This window comes from Nyctereutes procyonoides, unplaced genomic scaffold (genome assembly GCF_905146905.1).
Source record: "Nyctereutes procyonoides isolate TBG_1078 unplaced genomic scaffold, NYPRO_anot_genome, whole genome shotgun sequence".
Lineage (NCBI taxonomy): Eukaryota > Metazoa > Chordata > Mammalia > Carnivora > Canidae > Nyctereutes > Nyctereutes procyonoides.
The window spans coordinates 11606204-11633648 of NW_026575042.1; the positions used below are offsets into that span (position 1 = coordinate 11606204).

At 45.0% G+C, this 27445-nt stretch overlaps 1 protein-coding gene across 6 annotated transcripts in view; it reads left to right on the forward strand.

Annotated features, from left to right (window-relative positions):
* Positions 1 to 27445, forward strand: part of TRAK1 (trafficking kinesin protein 1) — a 120559-nt gene that overhangs the window by 13753 nt on the left and 79361 nt on the right. For all 6 annotated transcript variants that reach the window (XM_055321772.1, XM_055321766.1, XM_055321767.1 and 3 more), the window contains exon 2: positions 18674 to 18868. Coding sequence is in view for 5 of the 6 variants with exons in the window: in XM_055321766.1 (XP_055177741.1) it covers positions 18674 to 18868 (195 nt within the window). In the remaining variant the exon portion in view is untranslated. The remainder of the gene's footprint in view (positions 1 to 18673; positions 18869 to 27445) is intronic.

The window sequence follows — 27445 nt, forward strand, 5'->3', positions numbered from 1 at the left end:
CCAGATCAAGTGAACCAGCTCAGGACAAGACTTGATTGTTCATCTTATAGAAGTTTTTCAGCCTTCCTGGATCTTGATCTGTGTGATGGAACATGTGTGTGGGCCAAACTGAACTTTCCTAGTGGGAAAGTTCTCTCCCTCTTCCTTCTTGCTTCATAATGATTGGAAAGATGACGATAAGGCTATAAGCATAGGGGCATGGCGACCTAGACATTCCTTCTCTTCTCTCGATGGGTTGAAAATGAGAACGGAATTCCTAACATGCTAACTTTCAGCTTATCTGATAAATATCAGTGTATTTCTTTTCCTATATCAAGAAAAACCGTTACACCTGTCAATTCAGATTATCCTTTTTTTTTTTTTTTTAAAGATTTTATTTATTCATGAGGGACACACAGAGAGAGAGGCAGAGACACAGGCAGAGGGAGAAACAGGCTCCATGCACCAGGAGCCCGACGTGGGATTCGATCCCGGGTCTCCAGGATCGCGCCCTGGGCCAAAGGCAGGCGCCAAACCGCTGCGCCACTCAGGGATCCCCAATTCAGATTATCCTAACTGCAGGTGTGAACTCCATTGCTCAGTGTTATTTCAGGTCCATTTCTCCCTATTGATGTGGGGGTCTGTGGTGAGTAGAAATGGGAAGGCACAGATCTGAGCTTGAGAAAGGGTGTGGAATTCTTCTGATGCCCAGGCTCCTCTTACCTGCCTGGGAGGCTGGGAGTGCCCTGCTTCCCCCCACAGGTGTGCATGCAGCACCCTCTAGTGGATCAGGGAACCACCAGCAACAGGAGAGGCAGCCTTAACCCAGAGACCAGAATACCCACAGTGTCCTGGGTTCACAGCTTCTGAAAGGGACTGAAGGGAAGAGGAGGTTAATTGTCCAGAGAATCCAACACGTAAGGCAGATAGCTTCAGTTGTGTAGAACAAAACAAGTCTCCGTCCATCCCTCCATGCCTCCTCACTCTTGTTCCTTCCACCTTTGTTTTAGTGATCCTCATCTGCTGTTTGCTGGAGTTAATTCCAGAAATTGTTTTTGCAAGCGGGAGGGTATTCTGAGAGCCAAGTGTGATCATGCCTTTCCTGTTTGGTCCGTTAGGAGATTCTTTTTTTTAATTTTTTTAAGTTTTATTTATTTATGTGAGAGAGAGAGAGAGAGAGACAGAGACACAGGCAGAGGGAGAAGCAGGCTCCATGCAAGGAGCCTGACGTGGGACTCGATCCGGGGTCTCCAGGATCACGCCCTGGGCTGAAGGCAGTGCTAAACAGCTGAGCCACCCGGGCTGCCCAGATTCTTTTTTTTAAAAAAGATTTTATTTATCTATTCATGACAGACAGAGAGAGAAAGAGAGGCAGAGACACAGGCAGAGGGAGAAACAGGCTCCATGCAGGGAGCCCAATGCGGGACTCGATCCCGGCACTCCAGCATCACGCCCTGGGCCAAAGACAGGCACCAAACCAATGAGCCACCCAGGGATCCCTGTTAAGAGATTCTGATGGTGGTGTGATTTCAATGATTTATTCTTCTAGCTCTCAGTCATTGTACTTTAGTATTTTACTTTATGTACTTTATGTATATATTTTAAACTGAGTCAGATTTTGCTGGGTAACAAACCACTCCCATATCCATAGTGGCTATTGCAATGTTTATTCTGAGATCGTGGGTATAGGTCACCTGAGAATTGCCTGGGCTTTAATTCAGGTCAGTTCCCCTTATCTCTCATTTGAGGAATTGGGCTCAAGGGACAAGGAGCTGTCTCAGGCCATACCTTCCTCCTGTCAGAGGACAGGGTGTACATGGCCAAACTCAGCCAACACATTCAGAGTCTCTAGTTGGATATGCAGTAAGTGACGGCCACTCACATTCCAAATTGGCTAGGGCAAGTTCTGTGGCCCAGCTCAAAGTCACAGAACTGCAAAGTGGTACTTTGTTCACAGTGAACCCAAACCAAAGCAAGGGTAGGTAGTGAAGGAGGAAGAATTGTGAATAAAACAAATAGCTGAATTTTAGAAGATCCTCAAATGGCTGAAGCCCACAGGTGGCCTTCGGGAAGCCTCAGGGGATCAGCGATCTCTCCTATGGCCTGGAATAGGGGTTGGCAGACCTTTCCCTCAAGGCCAGAGAGTACATATTTCAGGTTTTTGGGTCATGGGATCTGTGTTGCAACTCCTGGCTTCTACGGTTGTGGATACAAGCAGCTGTAGACGATACCTAGAGGAATGGGTGTGCAGCTGGGTTTCAGTAAAATCGTTACTTATGAATAATAGGCAGGGGCTGGATTTGACCGTGGATCATAGTTGGTGGACTCCTCGTTTAGAGTCAAGCCCTGATTTCTATCAGGCTGTCAACAATAAGAGAGGAATACCCCCTTGTTAGTTGGGAAGCTGCTGTTGAGTCCAATAATACCCCACCCACCATTCAGCATTGTTAAGCTGTAAACAGTGTTCTGTGGCATTGAATTTTCTAGACAGCCAAAGCTTATTGTCTCTAAGTATGAAACCTCATTTTGCTTAACTTAGTTTCCATGAAAATTTCTGTAAAGGGAGTAGAAGACCCTTGGTCTTTCCAAGGATGATGGGGAAGGTGATTTAACTTCCTGGTGGATTCAATATTATCTTTCACAGTGTTTTTGGCAGAGAACTTTGAGGTATGCCTAAGTAGGGGCAGTAGGTGTGCTCAGTGACCCTACTTTCCCACTTTCTCTTGTGGTTATATTTTTGTATGTGTAACCACTTCATTGAGATATAATTCACCCATATAGAATCTATAACTTGATGGCTTTTAGTTTGTTCACAGGGCTGTGCAATTATTACCACAAATCAATTTTAGAACATTTTCATCACCTCCAAAGGAAACTCCAGATCCTTTAGCTGTCACCTCCAATCCGCTCCCATCTACCCCCTCCCAATGTGGCTGAATTTTTAATGAGCTTTTGAGGGTCACCTCTTGGAATCTGCTGCCCTTGTTTCTTGGCCCTAACAGGCTCAGCCCTGGCCTTGGAGAACAGAGTGAGGGAGCTTCTTGAATGCTCATAGTGCTCTGCAAGTATACACCCAGTAGAGACTTACATTGCCTCTAACATGTGTGCGTCAGAACTATATCACCTGATAATATAGCTTTAACTTTTGTCTTTTATTATACCTGGTTATTTGTATTCTGCTTTGGAGGAGTTGCCCTTTGCAATTTTCTGCTTTTTGAATATACATGTGTGTTGGTTTGAGACCTGGTCAAGTAAAGTGTTTCACACTCAAGTGTTTTATTCGTTTTATCTATTTCGCCTAACTGCTTATTGTTGGGCTGTAGTCATGGTTTTAGGGATGAGTTTTTAGTCTTTTAATATCCAGATGATCTCACTTCATGTTTTGAAAAAGTAACCATTGTTCGCCTATAACCAGAATTTCCTGCCTAGGAAATAATTTAGATGAACAATAAAGCAGCAAACTGCATTTAATGGAAGAGGCACAGTAGGCATTATGATTTTACAAAATTGTGTTCTATTAATAATATAAAGTTTTCCTGATTCAACATCTGACTGTTTATCTCAGAGTTGACTTTCATTCCATAGTAAAAGCTAATTTTAGGGAGGATGTGGACCTAGAACTCTGGCAGCTCCTCAGGTCAGGCTGCCTTGAAAGCTTTAGAGAGGGTAACTATAAGTACCGGGTTTTTGGAAAACAGAAAGCAATTGTAAGTGTAAAAAGTTAAAAATTTCATAACAGGAGAGATTGCACCTGAACCTACAAATTAGAGTGACAAGAGTCAAGAGGTAAAGAGGGAGATTGGTGAGATAAAGTATAATAAGCTACTTTATTTTTGTTATGGAGAATCAGAAAAATATAGCTTTACCTCCAAGTGGCTTAAAGGTAACTACCCATATCAGTAAGGATTGGGTTTGGCTGCACAGAACAGCGGCTTCACCTGGTAGGATTTATTTAGTGATGGTAGCTCTCCAGGAATGTTTGTGTTATTATTACTGTTGTTTGTTATCATTGTAAAAAGTACAGCTGGATCCCTACGTAACTTTTACACCCAGTAAAATCCAGATCACTCGAAGATAGAATGTCAAGAATGAAGCCATAAAAGTGGAAGAAGAAAATTATTACTGGACATTTTAATAATCTTGAGGCTGGCAACGCCATGCTAAAGACTGATACGGAGGCTATAACTATAAAAGAATGATGGATCACTTTGACTATTTAAAAATTAAGCCTTACACAGGGATTCTTGCTGTAAGACGATGTGCCTGTTCCTGCAAAGCTTGCATGTTCTGCAAAATTGTCGGCCAGAAATAACAGGAATTATTTGGTGACTTTGTAACCAGAACATTAAACAGTACAAAGCACAAACGGTGCGGTACGGTGGGAGATAAGTTGAGGCGGACCAAAGGTTAGGAGGCATGCAGGAGGGGGAGGGTCTGGGGCCTTCAGCTCCCATGAAGGGGGGCACAGGAGGAGATGCAGCCTCTGGAAGCAGAGAGCCATGCAAGGCTGCGACACACCTTCTTAGGAATAGAGCTCTACTTGTAGCACATATTTTAAACCTCTTTAAAATAGGGCTGAAAGGGCTCCTGCCTGTGCAATATAAGAGCACTTCCCTACTTACCACCGGCATATGAGCTCCCAGTAGAAAGTCCTGTAGCAGCACATAAGGCTGTGTGGGGAAAGCCAGAAAACACGAGTAGGCTTGCAAGACCAGGGACAAGCTGGGAGGTGGGTGGGGCATGGGAACAGTTGCATTATATTTGATAGACAAAGGGTTAATATAAAGTTCCTCTGTGTATATTGGCAGTAAAGAAGAGATAAGCAAGAAAAAATATTTATGAGCATCCTGTAAAAGAACTATTAATAGCCAATATGTCCATGAAAAGATGTTGAGTATTATTAAGAAATAAATGTTACTGGCCAGCATGTACATGAAAAGGTGTTCAGCATCACCAGTCAGGAGGGAAATGCAAACCCAAACCACAACGAGAGATCAATTCACAGCTGTTAGAAGGGCGAATATGGGAAAGACAAGAAACAGCTGGTGTTGGTGAGGATGTGGCGAAAAGGGACCCCTTGTGCACTGTTGATGGGAATGTAGATTCGTGCAGCCACTAAAGGGATATTTATTTCAGTGATCTTTAACTGCACAGATATGAAATGTTTATGGGTGAGGGATTACATAACTGTGAATTGTGGTATATGCTGAAAGTGGAATCCTACTCAGCCCTTAAAAAGGAGGTGGATCAGAATTTATTGCCTTGGAGAGATGCTAGTGATATATTGATAACATCGCCAGTGAATTTTCCAAGGCATGTGGAGGGGAGAGAAATAAAATCACAGTAAATAGAAAAGAGATTTTTCAGAGTGTTTTGGAATTAATGACTGTGTCCGGTGCTTTTGGACGTTTTTCTTCCTTGTACTCCTTTTAAATCTCTGGCAAACTCACCTGTGAAATTCTCATCGATCATCAAGTACTGGTACCTCTGCCTTCAGAGTGTTTCCTGAATCTAGCCACTTCTACCTGCCTGTGTCATTCTCGCCTGGACTGTAGCATCCTGGCTTAGCCCCAATTGGGAGTCCCTTCAATCTGTCCACACAGCAGCCAGAGAGACCTGTTTAATACTTGAGTCAGATCATGGCACTCTTGTCACAGTAAGGTCAGGCCTCCTGCCATGGACTAAAGGTTCTGGGAGCTATGGACTGTCTCCCCTCACCTGCATTGCTCTACCTCCCCTGGCTCCAGCCACACAGGATGCTGCTGGGCTTTTTATTTTATTTTATTTTTTTTATTTTACTCTTCCCTGTGTTAGAACACTGTACCCCTAGATCTTCATTCCAGTTTCTGCCCCAGTGACCTTTCCTTAGAAATGAACAAATAATTGATATTTGTGGCTTTATAATATTCCATCGGGGATCCCTGATGGAATAGGGATCAGCGGTTTAGCACCTGCCTTTGGCCCAGGATCCTGGAGTGCTGGGATCGAGTCCTGCGTCGGGCACCCTGCATGGAGCCTGGTTCTCCCTCTGCCTGTGTCTCTGCCTGTCTCTCTCTCTCTGTGTCTTTCATGAATAAATAAATAAATAAAATCTTTAAAAAAAATTCCATTAAGTTGGTATGATTTACGTAAATACTGCCCTTTTGCTAGACATGAAGGTTGTATTTGGCAATGCAGTGAATATCTTTAATTTTCAAAATTAAGAATTTTAAAATTCAAATATAAATAACTTCTAGCATTAGTTTCAGGTGTACAATATAATGAGCCAATAGTTCTTTACATTCCTCACTGTTCATTGAGATCAATGTACTCTTAATCCGCTTTATCTATTTCATCCCCCACCCACCTCTCCTGTGGCAACCACCAGTTTATTCTCTGAATTTAAGAGTCTTTTGTTTATTTTTTTGCAATGAACATCTTTTATTTTATTTTTTTAAATTTTTATTTATTTATGATAGTCACAGAGAGAGGCAGAGACACAGGCAGAGGGAGAAGCAGGCTCCATGCACCGGGAACCCGACGTGGGACTCGATCCCGGGTCTTCAGGATCACGCCCTGGGCCAAAGGCAGGCGCCAAACCGCTGCGCCACCCAGGGATCCCTACAATGAACATCTTTTAAAAAGTGTGTTGAAGATGGGACTGTTAACATATAGGAAATGTGCAGAAATAATTTACATTTGTAAATTTGTATTTGATGAGCTTTTGTTGTTTTAACTTCGGATCTCCTCAGTAGTTGGCCCAAGTTAGGGTGATCATTGTTCAGGCAAGGACAATTTTTAACAGCTTTGTCGAGGTATAATTTACATAACCATATAATTCCCCCATTGTAAGTATGCAGTTTGGAGATATTTTGAGTAGATTTAGAGTTGTACTACTGCCAGAGTAGCTGTACCATTTCCCATTCCCGCCTGCAGTGTGTAAGGGTTCTAGTTGCTTCACATCCCCTCTAACTCAATCCACTGTGTGTCTTTTCTGTTATAGACATTTTAGTGGGTGTGTAGTGGTATTGCGTTGAGGTTTATCATCAGGGACACTTTTGTTATTTGGGTTTTTTTAATTTGTTAAAATGTATGTAACATTTCCCACTTATCCATTTTTAAAGTGTGTTATTCAGTGTCATTTGGTTCATTCAAATGTGTGTAAGCACCTTCTATTTTGGAACATTTCATCATCCCCAAAGGGAGCTTCCTACCTGTTAGCGCTCATTCCTGTTCTTCCCTCCTCTTACCCTCTGGCAACTACTGATCTGCTTTCTATCTCTATGGCTTTATGTGTTCTGGATATTTCATATAAATGGAGCCATATCATATGTAGTCTTTTGTGAGGGGCTTCTTTCACTTAGCATGATGTTTTGTAGCAGGTATCCTTTTTATGGACAAATAACATTCCGTTGTATCGACGTACTACATTTTCTCTGTCAGTTCACTGGTCAACATTGGGTTGTTTCCACCTTTTGGCTACTGGGAAGAGGGTAGCTGTGGACGAGATTTTGTGTGAATACCCACTTTTAGTTTCTTTTGGGTATAACCCCGGAGTGGAATTGCAGGGTCAGATCATGATTCTGTGTTTAACTTACTCAACAACTGCCACACTGTTTTCTAGAAGGGGCACCCTCAAGTATGATAGAGAGTGATAGACTAATACTAATACACAGGAACAGCAGGCATGAACTGGGGCTGTCTTGGGCAAGCCAAGACAAATGGGCACCCTTGCTCAGCCTACCCCTCCACCTGCTCCTTTCCCTTCCCTTCTGGCGTCAGCTACCATCCAGATGGTATGCTTGGTTCTTTTGTATGTTCTTCAACATCTGGTCCACGTGTATCGTTTCTTGCCCCTGAGGTGCTGAGGTCCCCAGGTCCCCAGTCTGAGAGAGAAAAGGAAATCCCTAATGCTGTGACTGTCGTTTATTTCTTAAAAAAAAAAAAAAGTGATAAAACATACATAACATAAAACTTATCATTTTAGCTATTTTAAGGGTATAGTTACCTCTCCAGTGTTGAGCAAGTACTGCCTTCATCCTTTCCTAGAACTTTGTCATTTTCCCCAGCTGAAACTCTGTACCCTCTAAACACCAACCGCCCATCCCCCCATCCCTCAGCCTCAGAGCACCACCATTCTGCTCTCTATCCCTATGAATTTGCTACTCTAGGTACCTCACATAAGAGGAAGCATTCAGTGCTCGCCCCCTTAGCTGTGGCTTATTTCGTATAATGCCTTACAATGTCTTACTTTGTATAATGTCTTCAAGGTTCATCCATGTTGTAACATGTGCCAGAATATTCTTCCTATTTAAAACTGAATGATATGCTGCTGTGTGTATAGACTGCATTTCGATGTTCGTTCATTTATCCATGACCGCTTGGGTTGCTTCTGCCTTTTTAGCTGTTGTGAATAGTGCTGCTATGAACATGTATGTACAAGTATCTGTTCAAGTCTCTGCAGTCACTTCTGGATATATACCCAGATTTGAAATTGTTGTATCATAAGGTAGTTCTGTGTTTAACTCTTTTGAGGAAACTGGTTATGCATGTTTTTATCAGATGCACTGTAAACATGATTATATATTTTGCACTTTAGATTTTTTTTTTGGATTCCTTTCTTAGATTTAATCCTATATGTGAGAGTACTGGTTTGAAGGTCATGACACATTTATTGGTTCTCCCAACATGCTGTCAAGCTGTTTACTGCCAGTGTTGTTCCAATTTATACCAGCTCCATCTGTCTAAACACTAATTCAGCTGTGAACACTTTAATTGCAATCATCACATCGACCCTGGCTATTTTTTTAAAATATTTTATTTTTTCATGAGAATACACAGAGAGAGGAGAGAGAGAGAGACAGAGACATAGGCACAGGGAGAAGCAGGCTCCTTGCAGGGAGCCCAATGTGGGACTTGATCCCAGGTCTCCAGGATCATGGCCTGGGCCAAAGGCGGCGCTAAACCTCTGAGCCACCTGGGCTGCCCTCCTGGCTATTTTCATGTAAAATTATCCCCCCCCCCCGGTAATTTAACAATTATAAAATATACACTTTTAAGAGAAATTATCAAGGAAATTAGAAGACCAAAGTAATTTTTAAAAAACTTTATTTATTTATTTATGAGAGACACAGAGAGAGGCAGAGACATAGGCAGAGGGAGAAGCAGAAGCAGGATCCTCGCAGGGAGCCCTATGTGGGACTCATTGCCGAGACCCTGGATCACACCCTGAGCCTAAGGCAGATGCTGAACCACTGAGCCACTCAGGCATCTCAAGACCAAAGTATTTTTTGGGTTTATCGCACGATAAAACATCCCAATGGGTTGTAATGCTCCCTATTTTCTGTGCAGGTTTAGCTTTGGACTGAATTTATGCACATTAATTTTGCCTTTTAAAATAAATTTCCGTAGAGTTCAAGCTGTATGTCTCAGTATTAGAATCAATTCGACCTGTAATGTAGTATCATCTGCTCTTGTAGATTTTTTTTTTTTTTTAGATTTTATTTATTTATTCGAGAAAGAGAGAACATACGCACATGAGAGAGCAAGCAGGAGCACAGGAGCAGAGGGAGAGGGAAAGCAGGCTCCCCACTGAGCAGGGAGCCCTATGTGGATCCTGGGTTCATGAGCCGAGCTGGGCCAAAGGCTGATGCCCAACCAACTGAGTCACCCAGGCATCCCTGTAGATTTCTATACAAAGCCCATCAGAGGTCCTATTTCTGAAAAACTGGATTTGGTTCTGCCATTTTAGGAGGCTCCCCAGCAGGATCCGCCTCCTTTGCTTTGCCCTGCCACCTCTTACCCTCTCTTCTTGCACAACAAAGAATATTTGCACAACAAAGGTCAGTTGCACAAGATTGCCTAGCGTCCTGTCCTGTTGGAACTCCTGCTTGTGAACTGGTCCTCTTTCAGATGGGTAGTCTCTGCTGCAGTGCTCCTGGCTGGTAGGTGTCCTCTAAGCTGGTGTTCACGTGTGATTATGTGGTAACTCAGAACCTGACACCCAGTGTATTTGGAATCTACCTCATGTAATTGTTTATCCTTTTTCTTAGAAAGGGTTGCTTCTGCTGGCAGTTAGGGTTACAGCCATTGCTGACAACTCCCCAGTGTAGGTTTTTCTTTCTGGGATTGGCCTTTTCTTTACGTTCCCGTATGGGTTTCTCTGTGTGGCCTTGCCTCTCCTGTAGACCCATTTGTGCTGCTGCCAGCAAGGGAGCTGGCCCTCAGTGGGGGAGAAGCAGGAGAGGAGGGGAAGGAGGACTCGTGTCTTTGCCTTCCGGGGCTGGAGTGTGAGCCACTGTGCTGCAGGGAGACAGCAGGGCCTCATGTCTGGACCCCCTACAACTTAGCCATGAGACCTCCTTGCTGCCCTGAACTTCGTAGGCCTTTCCCCTGTGTAAGGAGAATGAGAGGACGAGGATGTGCCCGCAGGGGGCCCACACTGGTTCTCATGGGGAGTCTGAGAATGGTCTTGTGTGCAAGTAGGGACAGGGTGGAGGTGTGGGCCGGATGGAGCCTGCAGAGAGACCTCCTTGCCCTTGCATACTGTTTGAATGTTGAGCCACATGCCTTACTTAACTGATTTTGTTTTTAAAGAAAGCAGGTTCAGTTAGTCAAGACCACGAGGGGCTAAGTGTCAACTCTCAAATGTTGGTGTGCAAAAACCCCTTGTAGGGCTTGACTTAGAAGTCAGTTCCTGGATTGTACCACATAGATCCTGGTACAGGAATTCTAGAGTGGAGCATTGGGGGTCATCTAAAGGTCCCTCATAGAGAAGCCTGCCTGTTGGCAACATCACCCCCATGTACAATTCATGGGAGATTCCTTCCCTGGAGAGTCCTTGCCAGGACCCACTAGACTGGGAGTGAATTAGGGTTAGGAGGAAGTGGACTAAGATGTGGGGGGCCAGCACAGCCCCTTACTAGCAGACTCACTTGGGCTCCTCACATAGTCTGAGACTTTGTTTCCTTGTTTGTAAAATGTGTTCTTAATTCTCACCCTGCATGGACTGCTGGTTTGTGAGAATACGAATAGATGAAATTCTGGAATAGGTACACATGCTTTGCATCATTCAGCGCATGTTTATTGAGCACTTACTGTTTACCAGGCAGGGTGCTACCTAAACAGCGAGGGATAGATCAACATTCAAGATGACACTGTCACTTTCTGAGGCCTCTCATGTGTGGGCTGTGCACCAGACTTGTGTCTGTGGCTAGTTGCTCAGTAACATTTAGGCACCACCTCAGCCTCTCTGAGGATAGTCTCCACTTCCATTAGGTGAGGCAGTTGAGCCAGTAATTTTTAGCTCTGGTGGTCCCTTTGAGTTTGTGAAATCATAACTTTTGTGATGTAGAGCATAACTACTGATTTCCCTGAGAGAGTGCTCTTAACTGTGTGACCCCATAATAGGAATTTTCTAGAAAGACACCAATTACAAAGTATCAGGCATGTCTCTGGCACCAGTATGGCCTGTAAATCTTTGCATCTGCACTCTTTAATCTTAATAATTTCAAGAAAAATGAATTATTTCCAAGTCTGTACAAGTGGTTTACAAATGGCTGAGTAGAGAAAGGTCTCATCTTGTGCAGTTTTTAAAACATTGTTATGGGTTTACTGTCACTGCCGAGCATAATGATGGTAAGAGGCTTACCTCCTCTCCAGAACTTCCCCAAGCACAGACCTGGGGTCACACTCCTCAGTCACCACTGATGTGGCCAAGTGGAAACATGGTGGGTAAAGAAATGGAATGGATTAGGGTAGGGGAGGCAAAAATAGAAAATATAGCTTTTAGAATATGGCCAGTTTTGTTGAGTTAAGGTTCCTTTACTTTTCCTTTGATCGTCACCTTTACTATAGTCTAGAACATTCTCCCAAGGCCTAGAGTGAGACACGAAGATGGGAAATTCCAGAGCACAAACAGGAGGCACACACACGTTTTAATGTGGCCCTTGGATGTTTACAAAATTCTAAGTGAGTATCTAACATTTAAAGTTCAAGAAATCTCATGTAAAAATGCAGATTCCAGTCCTCTCAGAAGAAATCAGCATATCTGGGGCCATGAGCACCTCCTGGGTGGAGCAGGATGTGATGTACTCACAGCCCTTGACCTGGCTGCTCAGACATGTTTAGGGCAGGGATAGAACTCTTCTGCAACTTTATGCCTTTGTTCAGTAGATGCAGAAACTGAGTTACAGACGGATGAAGATAGGACCTGCTGGGGTGAAAGGGAGAAGTTGGGGACAGAACCAGTCCTGGGGTCCCCTCCTTCAAGCTCTTGGAACAATGCTGCTGCCATAGTTGGGTCCCAGGCACCCTCCAGCAGGTGGCAGTCGTGCTGCTGGCTTGCCTCACTCACCGTCTGTCTCTTCCCTGACTTGACCCTGTGTTCCCCTGATTTTGCTACGTTCTTCTCATGAAGCTCTCCTCTTTATCCAGCACTATTCCCCCTCTCTTTTTGTTCTTTCTTCTTCCCTTGCTGTTGCCCCTGGATTTCCTGGAGCCTGGGTGAGTGTGTAGGTTGCTTCTCCCCTGCGTCTGTGCAATTCTCTCCTCTCCTGGGCCTAGCCTTCCAGCTTCAGTGCTGCAGGCAGGAGGCCCAGAAACTCCAGTGGAGCCACCCTCCCTCCCCGATCTGGGGGTGGCCACCACTCACAGCATGTAAGTGCATGGTCCTTGGATACACTGATTTCTTCTGAGAGGTCAAGGATCTGTGTCTTTACATGAGACTCCCTAATTTTAAAATGTCAGGCATTAATGTAGAGTTTCTCCCTCTGCTATGAAATGTTAAACATTATCTTGGGTGCCTGGCAAATTCCATGAAGCTGGCATGTCACCTGTGTATCAGAGGGGCCTCCTTCGAGCCCCTCTGTGGGAATGAGGATCTAGCCCAAGTCAGATGTGGAGTGGACATAGCTGCACCTATCACCCCAGACCTTCCAGATACCTAGCAGTCTCCAGCACCCTGCCCCACCTCCCAGGCAGCCCTAGATGTAGCCCTCATCCTCAGGTAGGAGGACCCACTCCAAAGCTTATGTCTTGGAGAAAGCCTAGGAGGGATTGGAGTTCTGAACAGGTGAAGAGACCCACTGTGGTTTGCTCCCAAAGTGGTGCCATAAGAATAGGGGGTATTGGATTGAATCTGTGTTTGCTGAGTGACTGAGAGGATAATCACTTCCCGGTGGGACTTGCCTCCATGCTGAATGAAAGCCTAGGGGCAAGCCAGGAGGGGCGCGAAAACACTTGGCACTAGATGGCGCCACCTCCCCTGTGCTGAAGGCTGGGCGTTGGTCCATCCTGGGGACACAGGGCTGACAGACTAGCCCTGCACCCACTGCTCATTTTTCCTTGCCTTTGTCCCCATTATTTATCCAGCACTCAGCTAGCACTTACTGTTTGTTGCCCAGCTGGATGTAAAGGTGGCTAACTCAGTTCTTTCTCCTGAGGGGCTCATAGTTAGTGCAGAAGGGATTGCAGAAAACACTCATAACATTGTAGCAAAAACACTCAATGTACCATGTACATAGCCACAGGAGTGGAGTCCAGGAAAGCTTGAAATACAGGGTGACCTTTAAGTGGTATTTTGAGATGGAGTTTGCTGGGCAGTGAAGGGCTTTCTAGGCAGTGAGGACAGCTGGTATAAAAACCAAGATTTGTGAAAAAGTATCTTTAGCAAATGGTGAGAAGTTGATGTGGCTTAACCAAAGAGGTCTTGGATAAAACAGCAGAGCCTGCACTTGATAAGAGAGGATGTTTTAACAGAGACCGAGATAATAGTGGCTTCCACAAGGTAGACCTTTCTTTCCTTCCTCAAAGTCCCAGGGGAAGGGTAGACTCCATCAGGTAGATGGTCCCAGGCACCCAGGGTTGCTTGGGCGTTGCCTTTACTTGTGTGATTTTTTAAAAAAATATTTTAAAAATATTTTTTATTTTTATTTTTTTAAGATTTTATTTATTTATTCATCAGAGACACACACACAGAGAGAGAGGGGCAGAGTCACAGGCAGAGGGAGGAGCAGGCTCCATGCAGGGAGCCTGATGTGGGACTCGATCCCAGGTCTCCAGGATCATGCCCTGGGCTGAAGGCGGCGCTAAACCGCTGCGCCTCCTGGGCTGCCCTACTTGTGTGATTGAAGATGGTTTCAGCACCAGCTACCTCTCTGTATGTGACAGCTGGAGAAGCCATGGCTTAGAAGCTCTGTTCACACCCTGTTACCCGGACTTGGGGACATAACCTTACTGCAAGGGAAGATGGGAAATGTAGTTTTCGGCCAGGTGGCCCTGTGCCTAGCCACACCTTGGGAATTCCATTACCAAAAGGAAGAAGCAGAAATTGGATATTGGGAAACCTCTGTCCCATCAGCTTCTATCTTAGGAAAGCGTGGGCTGAAACATGAAGCACTTTATAGAGAGCCAGGAGGTTTGTAAAGCATGGCAGTACCATGCTTTTAAAAAGCATCCTCTTTCCACAGATGGCACCAGTGGCCGTGTGGCCAGCAACCACGGGACTGTTGTAGTAACTCAGGAAGGAGGAGATCTACCCTGACTGCCTGGGTGAGCCTGGCCTTTTGATAGTTTGACAGGCTGGGCGTTAGTGGGTTCCCAGCTGTGGTTGCTGCACATCTGACTGAAGCCAAGGACCTGTTTGGGTCTGAGTTCAATCAGCAGGCTGATGCCCTTTATTTGAGGTTTATCTGAGGACATGTTTTTATAGCTTGTTAATAATGTAAGTTGTGGGGCGTGCACCTGGGTGGCTTAGTCGGTTAAGCATCCAACTCTTGGTTCTGGCTCAGGTCATGATCTCAGGGTCCTGGGATCAAGCCCCTGTCATCAGGTTTTGAGTTCTGCTTCTTCCTCTCCCTCCCCTTTGCCCCTCTTGCCATGCTCTCTCTCTCAAATAAAGAAACTTAAAAAAAATTGATGTGAGTTGGATCAGTGGAGAAATGATGACTGTCAAGAGTATAATGGGGTCCTTGCTTCCAGGTTGGGCCAAAAGTGCCCTTTTATACCATGAGCTTGAATAAGCTCCAGGAGAGGGGGCAGGGCCTTCTGGGGCCCCTGACCCTTCCTGGTTCTGCAGACAAGTTACTTCACTTCCTGTGCTCTAGAAGAGAAAATCATTCTCCTGCCTCCCTCATTTGTCAGTGTGTTTATTTATTTATTTTTTTTTATAAATTAATTTTTATTGGTGTTCAATTTACCAACATACAGAATAACACCCAGTGCTCATCCCGTGTCAGTGTGTTTAACTGCACATCCCTATCATGCTTGTGAAGTCATCTTCCTGCTGAGAACAGAACCTTCCTGATGAGAATATCCTGGGGATTCCCCAGTATTTCTTGTGTGCCTGCCTGGGAGATGGGTGGCAGAGGGGAAGGGTATAGATTTCAGACAGTTGAGGCTTCTCAGGCAGGATCTGCCAAATAATAGCTGCATGGCCTTGACCAACAAGGTATTCTACAGCTCCTGTGAATCTCTACTTCCTCATCTGCAAAACAGAACAAATATAACCTGTCCCAGGTTGCTCAGAGGGTCAGAGAGTGCCCCGCAGGCTTGGGGCTTGCAACAGTGCAGGCATTCCTGGGGAATTCTTGAAGGTTCTCATGCTATGTTTATCCAACCTCAGGCCTGCGGTATGTCTTCTCCGTGAGGCAAATGTGGTGCTCCCCTCCAAAGGAGGACCCCTGGGCCTTTGGTCCTGCAGCCCAGGTCAGGTTGAGGAATGCTCCCTGGGTCTCTGTAATCCTTCCCTATGTTCTGATTCTCTGGGCCTTTCAGGCGGCTGGAAACTTGCTGTGTTCATATGGCTGGTCCCATTATGGCAAAATCAAATACAGTGTTTTTTTTAAAAAGGCATTTTGGCTCAGTCTCACCTTTCAATATTTTATCTCACCTGTCATCACATGCTCTGAGCGAAACAATCTCTCTTGGACATAAAGACCCACACTGTAAATAGGTTGCCCTTCAGCCCCGGAAATGTGGAAGGACAGGTCAAGTCTCAGAGTTTGAGCGCTGCCAACGTGCTCAGAAGTGACATGGTATTCTTAGAAGGGACTTTTGTTTGAGATTGTTGCCTTCCCCACCACCAAAAGCAGTGACACCAGAAGATTCTAGCCTGTTGCGAGGGTGAGTCATGCAGGAATGTGTTGGTCCTCTGCCTGTTCTCCTAGGCATAGGCTGGCAATGCCTTTTGTGGAACCAATCTGTGCTCAGTTAAGAGACGCCTCCAGTTGGGCGTGACCCCATGTCCCCTCAGTCACAAGGCTGCCATTTTATAACCACGAGGCATCCTTTCAAAATGAGCTTTGTGGGAACTTAGTCGTCACTTGATTGTGAGGGGAGAAACCGATTGCTTAATTATGAGCCCATCTTGAGCCTTTTGGGTGGCGTTTTGTTGGTGGTGGGAGGTGAGAAGAGACACAAGACCTCTGTCTTGAGGTTGGGCTGTTGGCTCTGGCCTCCGGGAGGAGGCAACTTCTGTTCCCAGCAGACCTTTGCAAAGTGGCAGAGCGGCTATGGCCTGCTTTTCAGCTGGCTGAAATGCCAGGAGCGCTCCCAGTGACATTTCCCACACAACGCAGAGAATCCCAAGTGTTCAGATGTTATCCCCCCTCCAGTCCCTAAAGCTCTAAGAAAAATTCTAAATGTCTTCACTTTGTACTTATTTTTCTTCTCTTTCCTTAGTGCTTGCGAAACCACACTGACTTCCTGAATTGAAATGTTCTGCAGTGAAGCTTTGCATATTAAGTTGAGCAAAAAGGGGTTGTGCGGGGGAAGAGGGGTGCAAGGGGGTGTGTGGGGAGCGAGAAGGAGATAAGGGGAGTCTGACAGGTGCATTCAGTGGGGTCTTGCTCAAAGGGAGACACTTGGTCACAAAGGGAATGCTCCCTTTACCTGTGATTTGGTATTTTTTTGCCTGCCATGTAGCCTAAACCATGAAGGACAGAGGAATTTTGGTAAATCTCTGGCATAGCTGTTCTGGGCATGGGAGGCTCCGTATTCTACTTGAGTGTGAGCAGCTCTGTAGGCACTGCCTTGCTGCTTACCTTTGCTTTGGTTCAGGCCAGGAGCAGTGAAGGGACTGATCCTCCCTGCTGTGCTGGCTTTGTTTCTCCAGTGAACCCCTGAACACCTGCCTGGGGCTCTTCCTACCGCCTCCCCTTCCAGCTGGCCACACCCTGGGATTCGCTCCTACTGTTTGCACCACTCACTTCCTCTGTGGGTGTTCAGACGGGGCCTCCCTCCTTTGATGCCACCTTCCACGTCCTCAGATGACTCATGACTGTGATCTCTCATCAGCACCTCTTCCTTACTTTACCTTGCCCATGTGTGGTTTCCTGGTTCTTGAGAGGATTTTCTCCTGCCTCTCCCTGCACTTTGGAGAGGGACAGGAGTCCGAATCTCATGCCCTGCTCTCCACCTTGATCCTGGCCCCCGCCTTTGTTTACTACTTCAAGGCAAGGACACTGTGCAATAACCTTCTTAATTGCTCTTACTGCATTCTTCATATCTTTCAAGTGATTTTTCTCATTGAAGTCTCATTCCTCGAATGAAAGACCCAGTTAACTCTCTCGTCCAGCCATGAGGACCACAGGTGCTTCGGTTTATTTATGGGTTCCCAAGACCTCCACTGCTCCCACCTGCCATTTACCATCATGAGTCATGAATACTCTCTGTGAACTGGCCCAGTATGGTGACTGATATCAGAATTAGTGGAGAGATCATCAACATGCATCCATTAGCATTTATTTACTTCACTGTTCTCAGGGGTAGAGAAGTTGTGGAAGACTGGTCTTGTCCTGGGTACATTTGCTGTGGTGTTGTGTTTACAGCTTAATTAAAAGGCCTCTGTTGTAGTGTGCTTTATATGGGTTGATTCACCTTCATAAGCATTATGGGGCATCTTTTGAGCACAGTCTAGGCCAGGACCTATGAGGGGTACGGTGATAGATTGAGAACAACTGCTGATGGAAATTTGCCATCTCACAGGGGAATGTGTTGGATACTAAAATACCCAGAAGATAGAATGTAACACTGCCAAAACACTGTGTTAATATAGAAGGGAGGAGAGAGGTTAATTCTGCATGACTTGCTCAAAACACCAACATTTCTGGGATGATCCAGCTCTGCCTTCAATGGAGGAACACTTGTTGCTTTAATGGGTGGAAGTCCCACAAGAATGCAAGCACTACAAGAGCAGGACCATGACTGTTGTGTTTACTGTTGCATCTCCTGTGTCTTTGGGACTCAGGATGTATTTGGGTAGATGAATGGAAAGAAATACAGGCAGATCCACAATTCGGGGAATTAAATGAAGGCAAAATCCCAGATGAAGGGATGGCTTGACTGGTTAAGAGTAGCAGGAAGAAATTAGACATATTGGTGAAATTGTAACTGCTTTGGTTTATGCATCAAGTGATTGAAAGAGAATGGTCAGAGAAATAGTTGGGAAGAATGAGCCCAGAAAGCACACGAATTGTGGCTTTACTTCGAATGAAGTGGGCTGCTAAATGGTATAGGAACTATTTCGGGTAGGTCTTGTAAGTTTCGAGAATGGATTTTAAATTGGCAAAGAGATCTCTGATGCGGCCGTAGCTGGCCTCTCCATGCTGTGGGTAAGTAGCTGAAGATATCTGTTGAGGCCACAATGCCAGTTAGCTGGCAGCAGCAAGGCCAAAACCATTTCTGGCCTCTCATTTCCCTATTTTCTTCTCTCCAGACGTGTGCAACAGCACCGATCTTCCGGAAGTCGAGATCATTAGCCTGCTGGAGGAGCAGCTGCCCCATTATAAGTTAAGAGCCGACACCATCTACGGTTATGACCACGACGACTGGCTCCATACACCCCTCATTTCTCCAGATGCCAACATTGACCTTACAACCGAGCAAATTGAAGAGACGCTGAAGTACTTCCGTGAGTAGTTCCTTTCGTTTGGTGAGGCACTGCAATGGCCCATGCTTCTTAGCTGTGGCCCTGCATGGGACCTTGTACTGGTTAGCAGGTCTTACAGCCTGCCATTCATGGACGGGTGCTCCAGGAAATGTGGCTGTCGGGTTTAGTCTCACACATGGCCTTGATTTTGAGTGTTATGAATAGATATTTTAGTGTATTGGGACCAAGTACGAAATTTCATTTGAACCAGTTTTCTCATAACTGTAGAGAAGAATTTGAAAATGCTCCCATTTCCCCCCTCTTACCAAAATACCATGTGAATCCTTAGAAACTCCCTGGGAAGGAGTTTGCATTTAAACCAAAGGTACTGGGAATTCTTGGCTGCTTAGTATTATTTATAGGACATAACAAAGCATGTATAACAAGGCTGACAATTTTTCTTTTTTTAAAAAATTGAAGTATAATTAATATACAACATTATATTAATTTTAGATGTACAACATAATGACTTGATATTTGTCCGTGTTATAGAATGCACCACCACAATAAGTCTTGTTAACATCTGTCCCCATACAGAGTTAGAAAAAAATTTTTTTCTCATGGGGAGAACTTTTGAGATCTCTCTTAGCAATTTTCAAATATGCAATACATAATATTAACTGTGGTCACCATGCTGTACATTTTATTCCCATGACATATTCATTTTATAACTGGAAGTTTGTACCTTTGACCCCCTTCACTTGTTTCTTCTACTTCCCCAACCTTCCTGCCTTTGGCAACCACCTGTCTGTTTTCTATATCTGTGAACTTAGTTTTCCAAGGCTAATGATTTCTGTATGAAAGCCCACTAAGCTGGTTATTCAGGAAAATCAAAAGGCTGCTCCAGTGACAAACCAGTTCTGCCTTGGGCTGACACCTGGTAGGGTGAGCAGTACACTAGGTGGGTTCTCTCCACCCCACCCCCCACTTCCCAGTGTGTGAAACCTGATTTTGCAGATTTAGAAAATGTGATAATTTTAAAAATTCATGCTAATGATGTTTCTGATGTTCATTCAAGAGGTGCCTTTGTAGAAATAATTTTACTCTCTGGAAATTCACTGCAACCCTATGAGATGGGTAGGACAGACCAGCTCTCCTTTGTCTTAAAACTTCTGACTTTAAAATTCCAGTCAACTTTAGCCTAGTCTAAATTAGTGATGTCACTTTGGAAGTGACATCATTTACATACCTGTGTATCATTATGTCACCTTTAAAAATAAAAAGTATAGCAATCTTGCTTCTACTTGATGGTAACATGGTTCAAAACGAGCTTATAACAGCAGTAAGTTTTCTGTAATTATTGTCTCAATACAGAATGATCTCCAGTGTTCTTAAATTTGGGAAATCACTTATAATGAGTTGGAACTACAAGTTTCTCTTTTAGAAAGTATCTGGGGCTATTTTCACATTTTCTCTATTAGATGTTAATGAGGAAGGAATTTTGTTTAGACTGATCTGTGTTTTATACCTAAGACAAATCCTACAGTCTTTGTGAACACAGCAGATAATCCATTTCAACAGGAATAAAAATAGAATAGTCCACACCAGGGCAGATATGAAACATGTTAGACTTGTACCAGTGTTCACATTGGAGCTTTAGAATTTCTGATGTGTCTGGTAGCATATAGGAAGCTCTTTGGCAGTCACTTTTGTTGACGCACGGTATCTGTTACACCAAGAGATGTGGTGTTGGGTAGAAAACTGTGTCCGGAGTCACGTCCTTGGCAGGTTCTGTATTTGGTTCCTTCAGACTGCTTCACGGTATAATTCACAGCAGAACTATTTTTTCAAAACTCCTCGTGTGTTACTTAATCTTCCTTAAGAGATTGTGTGATTCTGTTGGACCCTGCTTGGCTGTTTCTGTCACCGGAGGCTCCTGGATCCCTTCTCATACACAGATTAACCACTTACATTTTCAGCATAGTGGGAACCATCCACAGGGAGTACTTCACTGTTTTTGTAGAATTTTCCTATGAATTGCTCCTTTCATCCCTGTGAAATGTCTGCAGTTTGGGCAGGGCTGGTTTGATTCTCAAGGAAGTAGAAGCATAGTATTTATTCCATAGTACTGATCTCCCATCTTTTCAAATACTTGCAACAGCAGACTTGAACAGACACTGTGGCTTATTTCTGTTTGTTCGTTCTGTTTTTATTTATTTATTTTTAAGATCCTATCTATCTATCTATCTATCTATCTATCTATCTATCTATCTATCATCTATCTATTTATTTTAGACAAAGAGGATGTGTGCAGGAGAGCGTGTGTGCAGGTGGGGGGTAGGGGCAAGGGAGAGAGAGAATCCCAAGCGGACTCCCTGCTGTGTGTAGAGCTTGAACTGGGGGCTTGATCGCAGTTGATCCCAGGACCCTGTGATCATGACCTGAGCTGAAATCAAGAATGGAACGCTCTTAACCAACTGAGCCACCTAGGTGCCCCAGTTACATATTTAAGGGAGGGAGAAAAAAAATATGATGGATTTGGCAGTGGATAAAACAAATTATACTAAGATTAGAAGAAACAAAGTAAATGCTGAGCAGAGGTTCTAAAGGTTCTTAGAGCATAGTTTGCCCCAAGTCTGACCTTAATTCTGTATTTTCTTCTGTGATACTTGCACTTAGAGCAAAGTAGGTATTTGCTAACTTGATTAAATGAATGATCAAGGTTAGCTCTTACATATAGCACACTCCTTAGCAGGGATTTCAAACTGAGGTCCTAGGACCCCCAAAAAGTCTGTAGAGGGAAATTGGGGATTCTGTGAAGTTCTAAAGGAATGAAACGATGTCTTTATTTTCACTAACTTCTAACTGAAATGCAGCATTTCCTGTCACTGTGAAGATAGAAAACAAAGCATGGTGGTATTAGCAGGACCTGTGATTTTTTCACCAATAGAAATCAAGATTTTCATGTCATGTTGCAGTGGAAACAGATACTTTGAAATACCACCTTTACTCATCACTGCTTTGAAATTACATTCATTATTAGGCATGCCGATAGCCCTTGCTATCTAATACATTGATAATGAAGCTCTTATAGCACAGACTTTTTTTTTTAAATATTTTTTTCTTTATTTATTTATGATAGTCACACACACACACACACACAGAGGCAGAGACACAAGCAGAGGGAGAAGTAGGCTCCATGCACCGGGAGCCCGACGTGGGATTCGATCCCGGGTCTCCAGGATCGCGCCCTGGGCCAAAGGCAGGCGCCAAACCACTGCGCCACCCAGGGATCCCTAGCACAGACTTTTTGCAAGTTTTAATACTTGCATTGTAATATAATTGGTTTCCTTTTGTAGTCCTTTGTATTTTATGTTATGTTTTCAACTGTTTATTCTTTTTTTTTTAAATTTTATTTATTCATGAGAGACACAGAGACACAGGCAGAGGGAGGAGGAGGCTCCCTGCAGGGAGCCCAATGTGGGACTGGATCCCAGGTCTCCAGGATCACGCCCCTGGCCGAAGGCGGCACTAAACCGCTGAGCCACCCGGGCTACCTTTATCTTTTTCTTCTAAGGAGGGGTGCGTGAGCCTTGCCAAGCTGGCCTGAGAGGTCAGTGGAAAGCACAGATCAGGGGCCCTGCTCTGTGCATGGTGTCCTCTTTGGGTTTCATTGTTTGTTTACACGTGTGTAACTAGGAGATGCTCTGACCACGACACAGTGACTCACCTGTGTGTGTTAAATCAGTTGTGAGGTGTGTGAGAAGATAACAGAGCTGTTTCCTCTTCGGTTTATTTTCTTATCAGTTAGGGCAGTGATTCTCTGTTATGGGTGGGAGTGGGGAGAAGAGACCCTAGAGATTTTGATAATGGGAGATGAGGTAAAACTCAGCCCTCTTCTTACAGGCCATCCCTCAGAGTAGAGAAATTACACTTTGCCTTTTAAATCTGGCCCTTATCTGGCTTGTTGTTTTTGTTTGTTTTGTTTTTTAGTACATGTACTGCCAAAGTGAGTACTTTTATTTTTTTATTTTCAGTAGCCTCTGTGGCTAATATGGGGCTTGAGCTCCCAACCCCGAGATTAGGAGTCATATGCTTTGCCCATTGAGCCAGCCAGGTGTACCTCACCTGGCTTGTTAAGAAGAGGTGTCTACCTCTTTGGGGGTCTACCTTTACCAGGTGGTAGAATGACCCTTTCAGGCAAATATTTAACAGGTTGATTTTTTGACTCCCAGGGAGTGTGAAAAACACAGAACATGAAAATGATTCACACAGCAAACGTACCCATAGATAGGGGACATTTAGGACTAAGTGGTCTAGGAGGAAGAAAGAACAGTCAACGTGTAGCCCTTGCCGTTATCAGGCACTGCTCCTAATTCCTTACATGTATCTCATTCAGTTCTCATAGTGACCTCTGGGAGAGAGTCTTGCTGTCCCCATCCTGCAGGTGAGGACACTGAGGCACAGGGAAGTTAAGACGCTTGCCCAAGGTCACACAGCTAGCACAGTGGGGTGCTGAATTTCAAACCTACGTTGTCTGGTTTGACTGCATGCTTTACTTTCTCAGAAGAGCAAAGTGAGAAAACCACTTAAGAATAAAGCTTACTTGGAAAACATGATACAAAGAGCAAACCCTCAGTTTGACTGTATCAGGAACTATTTATCTATAAAATGTGTGTCCCACATATTCAAAATTCAACTTTTTTTTTCCCCCATAAAGGTCGGCGTCCCAAGCGACAATCAGCCAGATATAACTTAATTTCAACTTGAGGTTTCCTCCCTTCTTCCCTTGTGGTTTTGTCTTTGTCCTGTGGTCTGGAGGTCATGCTTCCCCATCTCTGGTGGAAATGACTTGTGGGTGCTTGGACCTTTCTTGCCACACAGCATCCTGTAGACACCAGACATGAAGGCAGCTGTGTTGGTGCCAGGTGGCCTGCATTTCCAGGGCCTGCTCTCTGTAACTTTTTTTTTTTTTTAGATTTATTTATTTATTCATGAGAGACAGACAGAGAGGGGGAGGTGGAGAGAGAGAGAGAGAGAGAGAGAGAGAGAGAGAGAGAGAGAGAGAGAAGCAGGCTCCTCCCAGGGAGCCTGATGTGGGACTTGATCCCGGATTCCGGGATCAGGCCCTGAGCCGAAGGCAGATGATCAACCGCTGAGCCACCCAGGCATCCCTCTCTGTATCTCTTTGGTTAAGGAGACAACTCTGTCAAAAGAAAAGAAAAATCTCTTTATGTCTCAAGTGCATAGGATTCTCTGGCCATTTCACCTCTTACTTTACCTGGAATAATCTTTTTTCCTGAGGAGAAGAGAAGGTCATAAGGCAAATAAGAGTTTCAAGACATTGTTCTATTGTTTACTTTTGCTGTAAAGTAATGTTAATCAGCCAACAAGTATTTACTGAGCGCCTGGTATGCACCTATAATCCTTTGTGAACTTGACTTGTTTGAGTTCCAGCTGAGGTTTTCTGGCTAAGGAAGTGAAAACATCTCTTGGATTATTGATTTTCTTCCCTTACCTAAGCAGAGACTTTGCCACTGGCTCGGGCTAACCCAGGAAGCCCTCAAGGCCTCTGCTGGCATCCTGCACGGGGTGGCTTGCCTTGCTTATGTGGGAGAAGCCAATAGGGTCCGGGGGCTTCCACATTCAACCAGGTCCCTGTGCCATTTAAAATTTTTTTTAAAAAAGATTTGTCTATTTATTCATGAGAGAGAGAGAGAGAGAGAGAGAGAGAGAGGCAGAGACACAGGAGGAGGGAGAAGTAGGCTTCATGCCGGAGGCGACGTGGGACTCGATCCCGGGACTCCAGGATCGCGCCCTGGGCCAAAGGCAGGCGCTAAACCGCTGAGCCACCCAGGGATCCCCCATTTTAATTTTTTAAAGTTTAACTTAAAAAATTCACAACCATTGCTGGAGCACCCAAGGCCTATGGCAAAGTGGCTTGTCCCTAAGGTCATGCATGGTGTCTGACTTGCGTGGGCTAGGGGTCGTGTGTGGGTCCCCCTACTCCGCCGCCCGGCGCTCTGGGGTTGTGTCCGTGGAGGAGTGAGTGCAACCCACAGTCAATATCATACACATTTCCACGCATTTCCACTGTATCATTCACTTGTGTCCACACGGTCCCAGGCATCATGAGTGTTTGTACAAGCCTATGTATCACGCTTTACCATCTTAGGACTTGTTGTGGGTCAGCAGGGAGTCTGCTCGGGGACGAGCCATGAAGGCCCAGAGCATCTGCAGGGGTCTCACTGGCCAGAGCGTGGGCTGGCCCTGGATGTCCTGGTGCTCCTGGAGCAGGGCTGACGTAGCAACCGCTCCTTTCTGGACACTTGCCCTCCTGTCTTTCGGGCCGGTCCTTCCAACCTCTCTCACTGGGTTTTTCTCTTCTTCTGAGCTAAATCAGTGGTTGTGTCGATCCTGATGAACTGAGAGAGCTTTTAAAAATAAGCCCTTCTTGGGATCCCTGGGTGGCGCAGCGGTTTGGCGCCTGCCTTTGGCTCAGGGCGCGATCCTGGAGACCCGGGATCGAATCCCACGTCGGGCTCCCGGGGCATGGAGCCTGCTTCTCCCTCTGCCCGTGTCTCTGTCTCTGTCTCTGTCTCTCTCTCTCTCTCTCTCTCTCTCTCTCCTCTGTGTGTGTGTGTGACTATCATAAATAAATAAAAAATTTAAAAAAAAATAAGCCCTTCTTGAAATGGTATTTAAGCCCGTAATTCAAATGTCCAGGTAAGTGTGACGTGCTGCTGTAAATGTCAGGACGCCCAGCCTGCATCTCCCTGTGTGCTCCCCTCCCAAGGCTTAAGTACCAGCTACGTGCTAGCTCCTCCCAAATTTCTGTCCAGTTCTGATTCCCCTTTCCCACCTTCCCTTCCCAGCTCCAGGCTCCCATATGTAGTCATTAACTTAGCACATCCACTGTCAATATTCTCCCCCCTCCTTACATGTTTGTCTTGATAAATGTGACATGATTTCCCCCATTTCTGCATCCTGCTGGCTGTTAGCCAGCTCTGTTAATTCTTCTTGCGTGTGTATCTCAGATCCCTCCTCTGACCCTGCTGCCACTGTCATGGGTGAAGCCAGTGCCATCCCATTCCTGGGCTGCTGAAACTTTACTTTTCTACTACTCTCTTTTATATCAGCAGCCTGGCTAGCCTTATCTCGAGATCCACTCAGGTTATGCTGCTCCTTTGCTTCTCACTGCTCTTTCAATAAAAGGCAGAGTCTTCTAGGACCCTGTGACTTGGCTCTTGGCCTCTCTCCAGCCAGCCTCATTGCACCTTCTTAACCTCGTACCAGCCCCACTGCGGACACACCATGCTTGCCTCACAGAGGCTCCCTCTGAACCCCCTCCTCTTTCTTTCCTGTTCTCTAATTCTCAGCACCAATGTGCCCTCTTCAGAGTAGCCTTTCCGAAGCCTTCCTTGAGCACCAATCTGTGATGTCCCTCCCCATTCCTTTCTGCTGCCTTCATGGCTCTCATCTCCCTGTTTGCTTACATTGTGATAATGCAAACAATAATAATACAGAGTCACCTTTATGGAGTGCTTCCTGTTTGCTGAGCTTGTGCTAAACGCTTTACCTTCATGAGTCCATTAAGACACACACACTGGATTGTGATCCCCTCTTTGTTAAATGATTTTTTTCAGATACAATGCACTGGTGTATCCAAACTGGATTGGCTATTTAATCCTTAATTTAGTCTTTAAGGTATTAAACTTAATTTTCATAGATACAGCTCTTTTTTGGTGTTATTCATGAAATGATAAACGTTAATTGCGTGATTACATTAACAAGCAAAACAGAAATGAACAGGTTTGGGAACAAACACCCATGACAATTGGTAGGGAAAGAGCGTGATTCCTAAGAGCCTGTATGCCCAGGCTCGAGAGACAGTGGTTGGCTGGCGGGCAGTGGCAGCAGGCAGTGGACTTTCTGGGGGCCACAGGCCCTTATTTTGGCTACAAGTCAACTAGGAGTTGGGAATAGAGAAGCTTGTAGCACATCCCTCCTTTCTAGCCAAGACAAGAAGTCTCCTCATCACGAGATGTGGTCTTTGAAGTGTTCATGTTGGAGGGGTACCCAGGTGAAGATCAAATAGGAAACATCCTGATTTAAGTATTTCCCACTGGAACTTTTATTTATAATGTGTATCTGTGAGCAGCTGAATTGTGCCTGGCAATGTAGTTCTGCCTCCCTTCAGACCTGCCATCTCTGGTTTGGTTTGTTACTTTTTATTTTTGGTAAAAATCTCTTTTCTCCTTCCTCTGCTTAACAGTAGATGCTTGTCAGTCTTTTTTCTTAGGTTCTCCTGCCTTCCCCCACCATCCTTTGCTTTGGTCATTGTGTCTCTGGAGGAGGTGTCTACATCTCTCTCTCTACCCACAGGATGGAGTCTCACATAAGCTGAACACAAGTTTGTCATCTTCACACCCGCCTTTCTTACTAGCTGTCTGATTTCCACGGAGACCCCAGGCACTTGGCAGCAGCCCATGCCTCATCCCATCCATTGTGTCCTCAGAGGCACCCATTGCCCTGAGAGATAGTGTCCACTTCTGATTTTCAGGGTAGAGGAAGCAGGGATGCTTGTCACTGTTTGACAGAATCATGGAGCCCACTCCA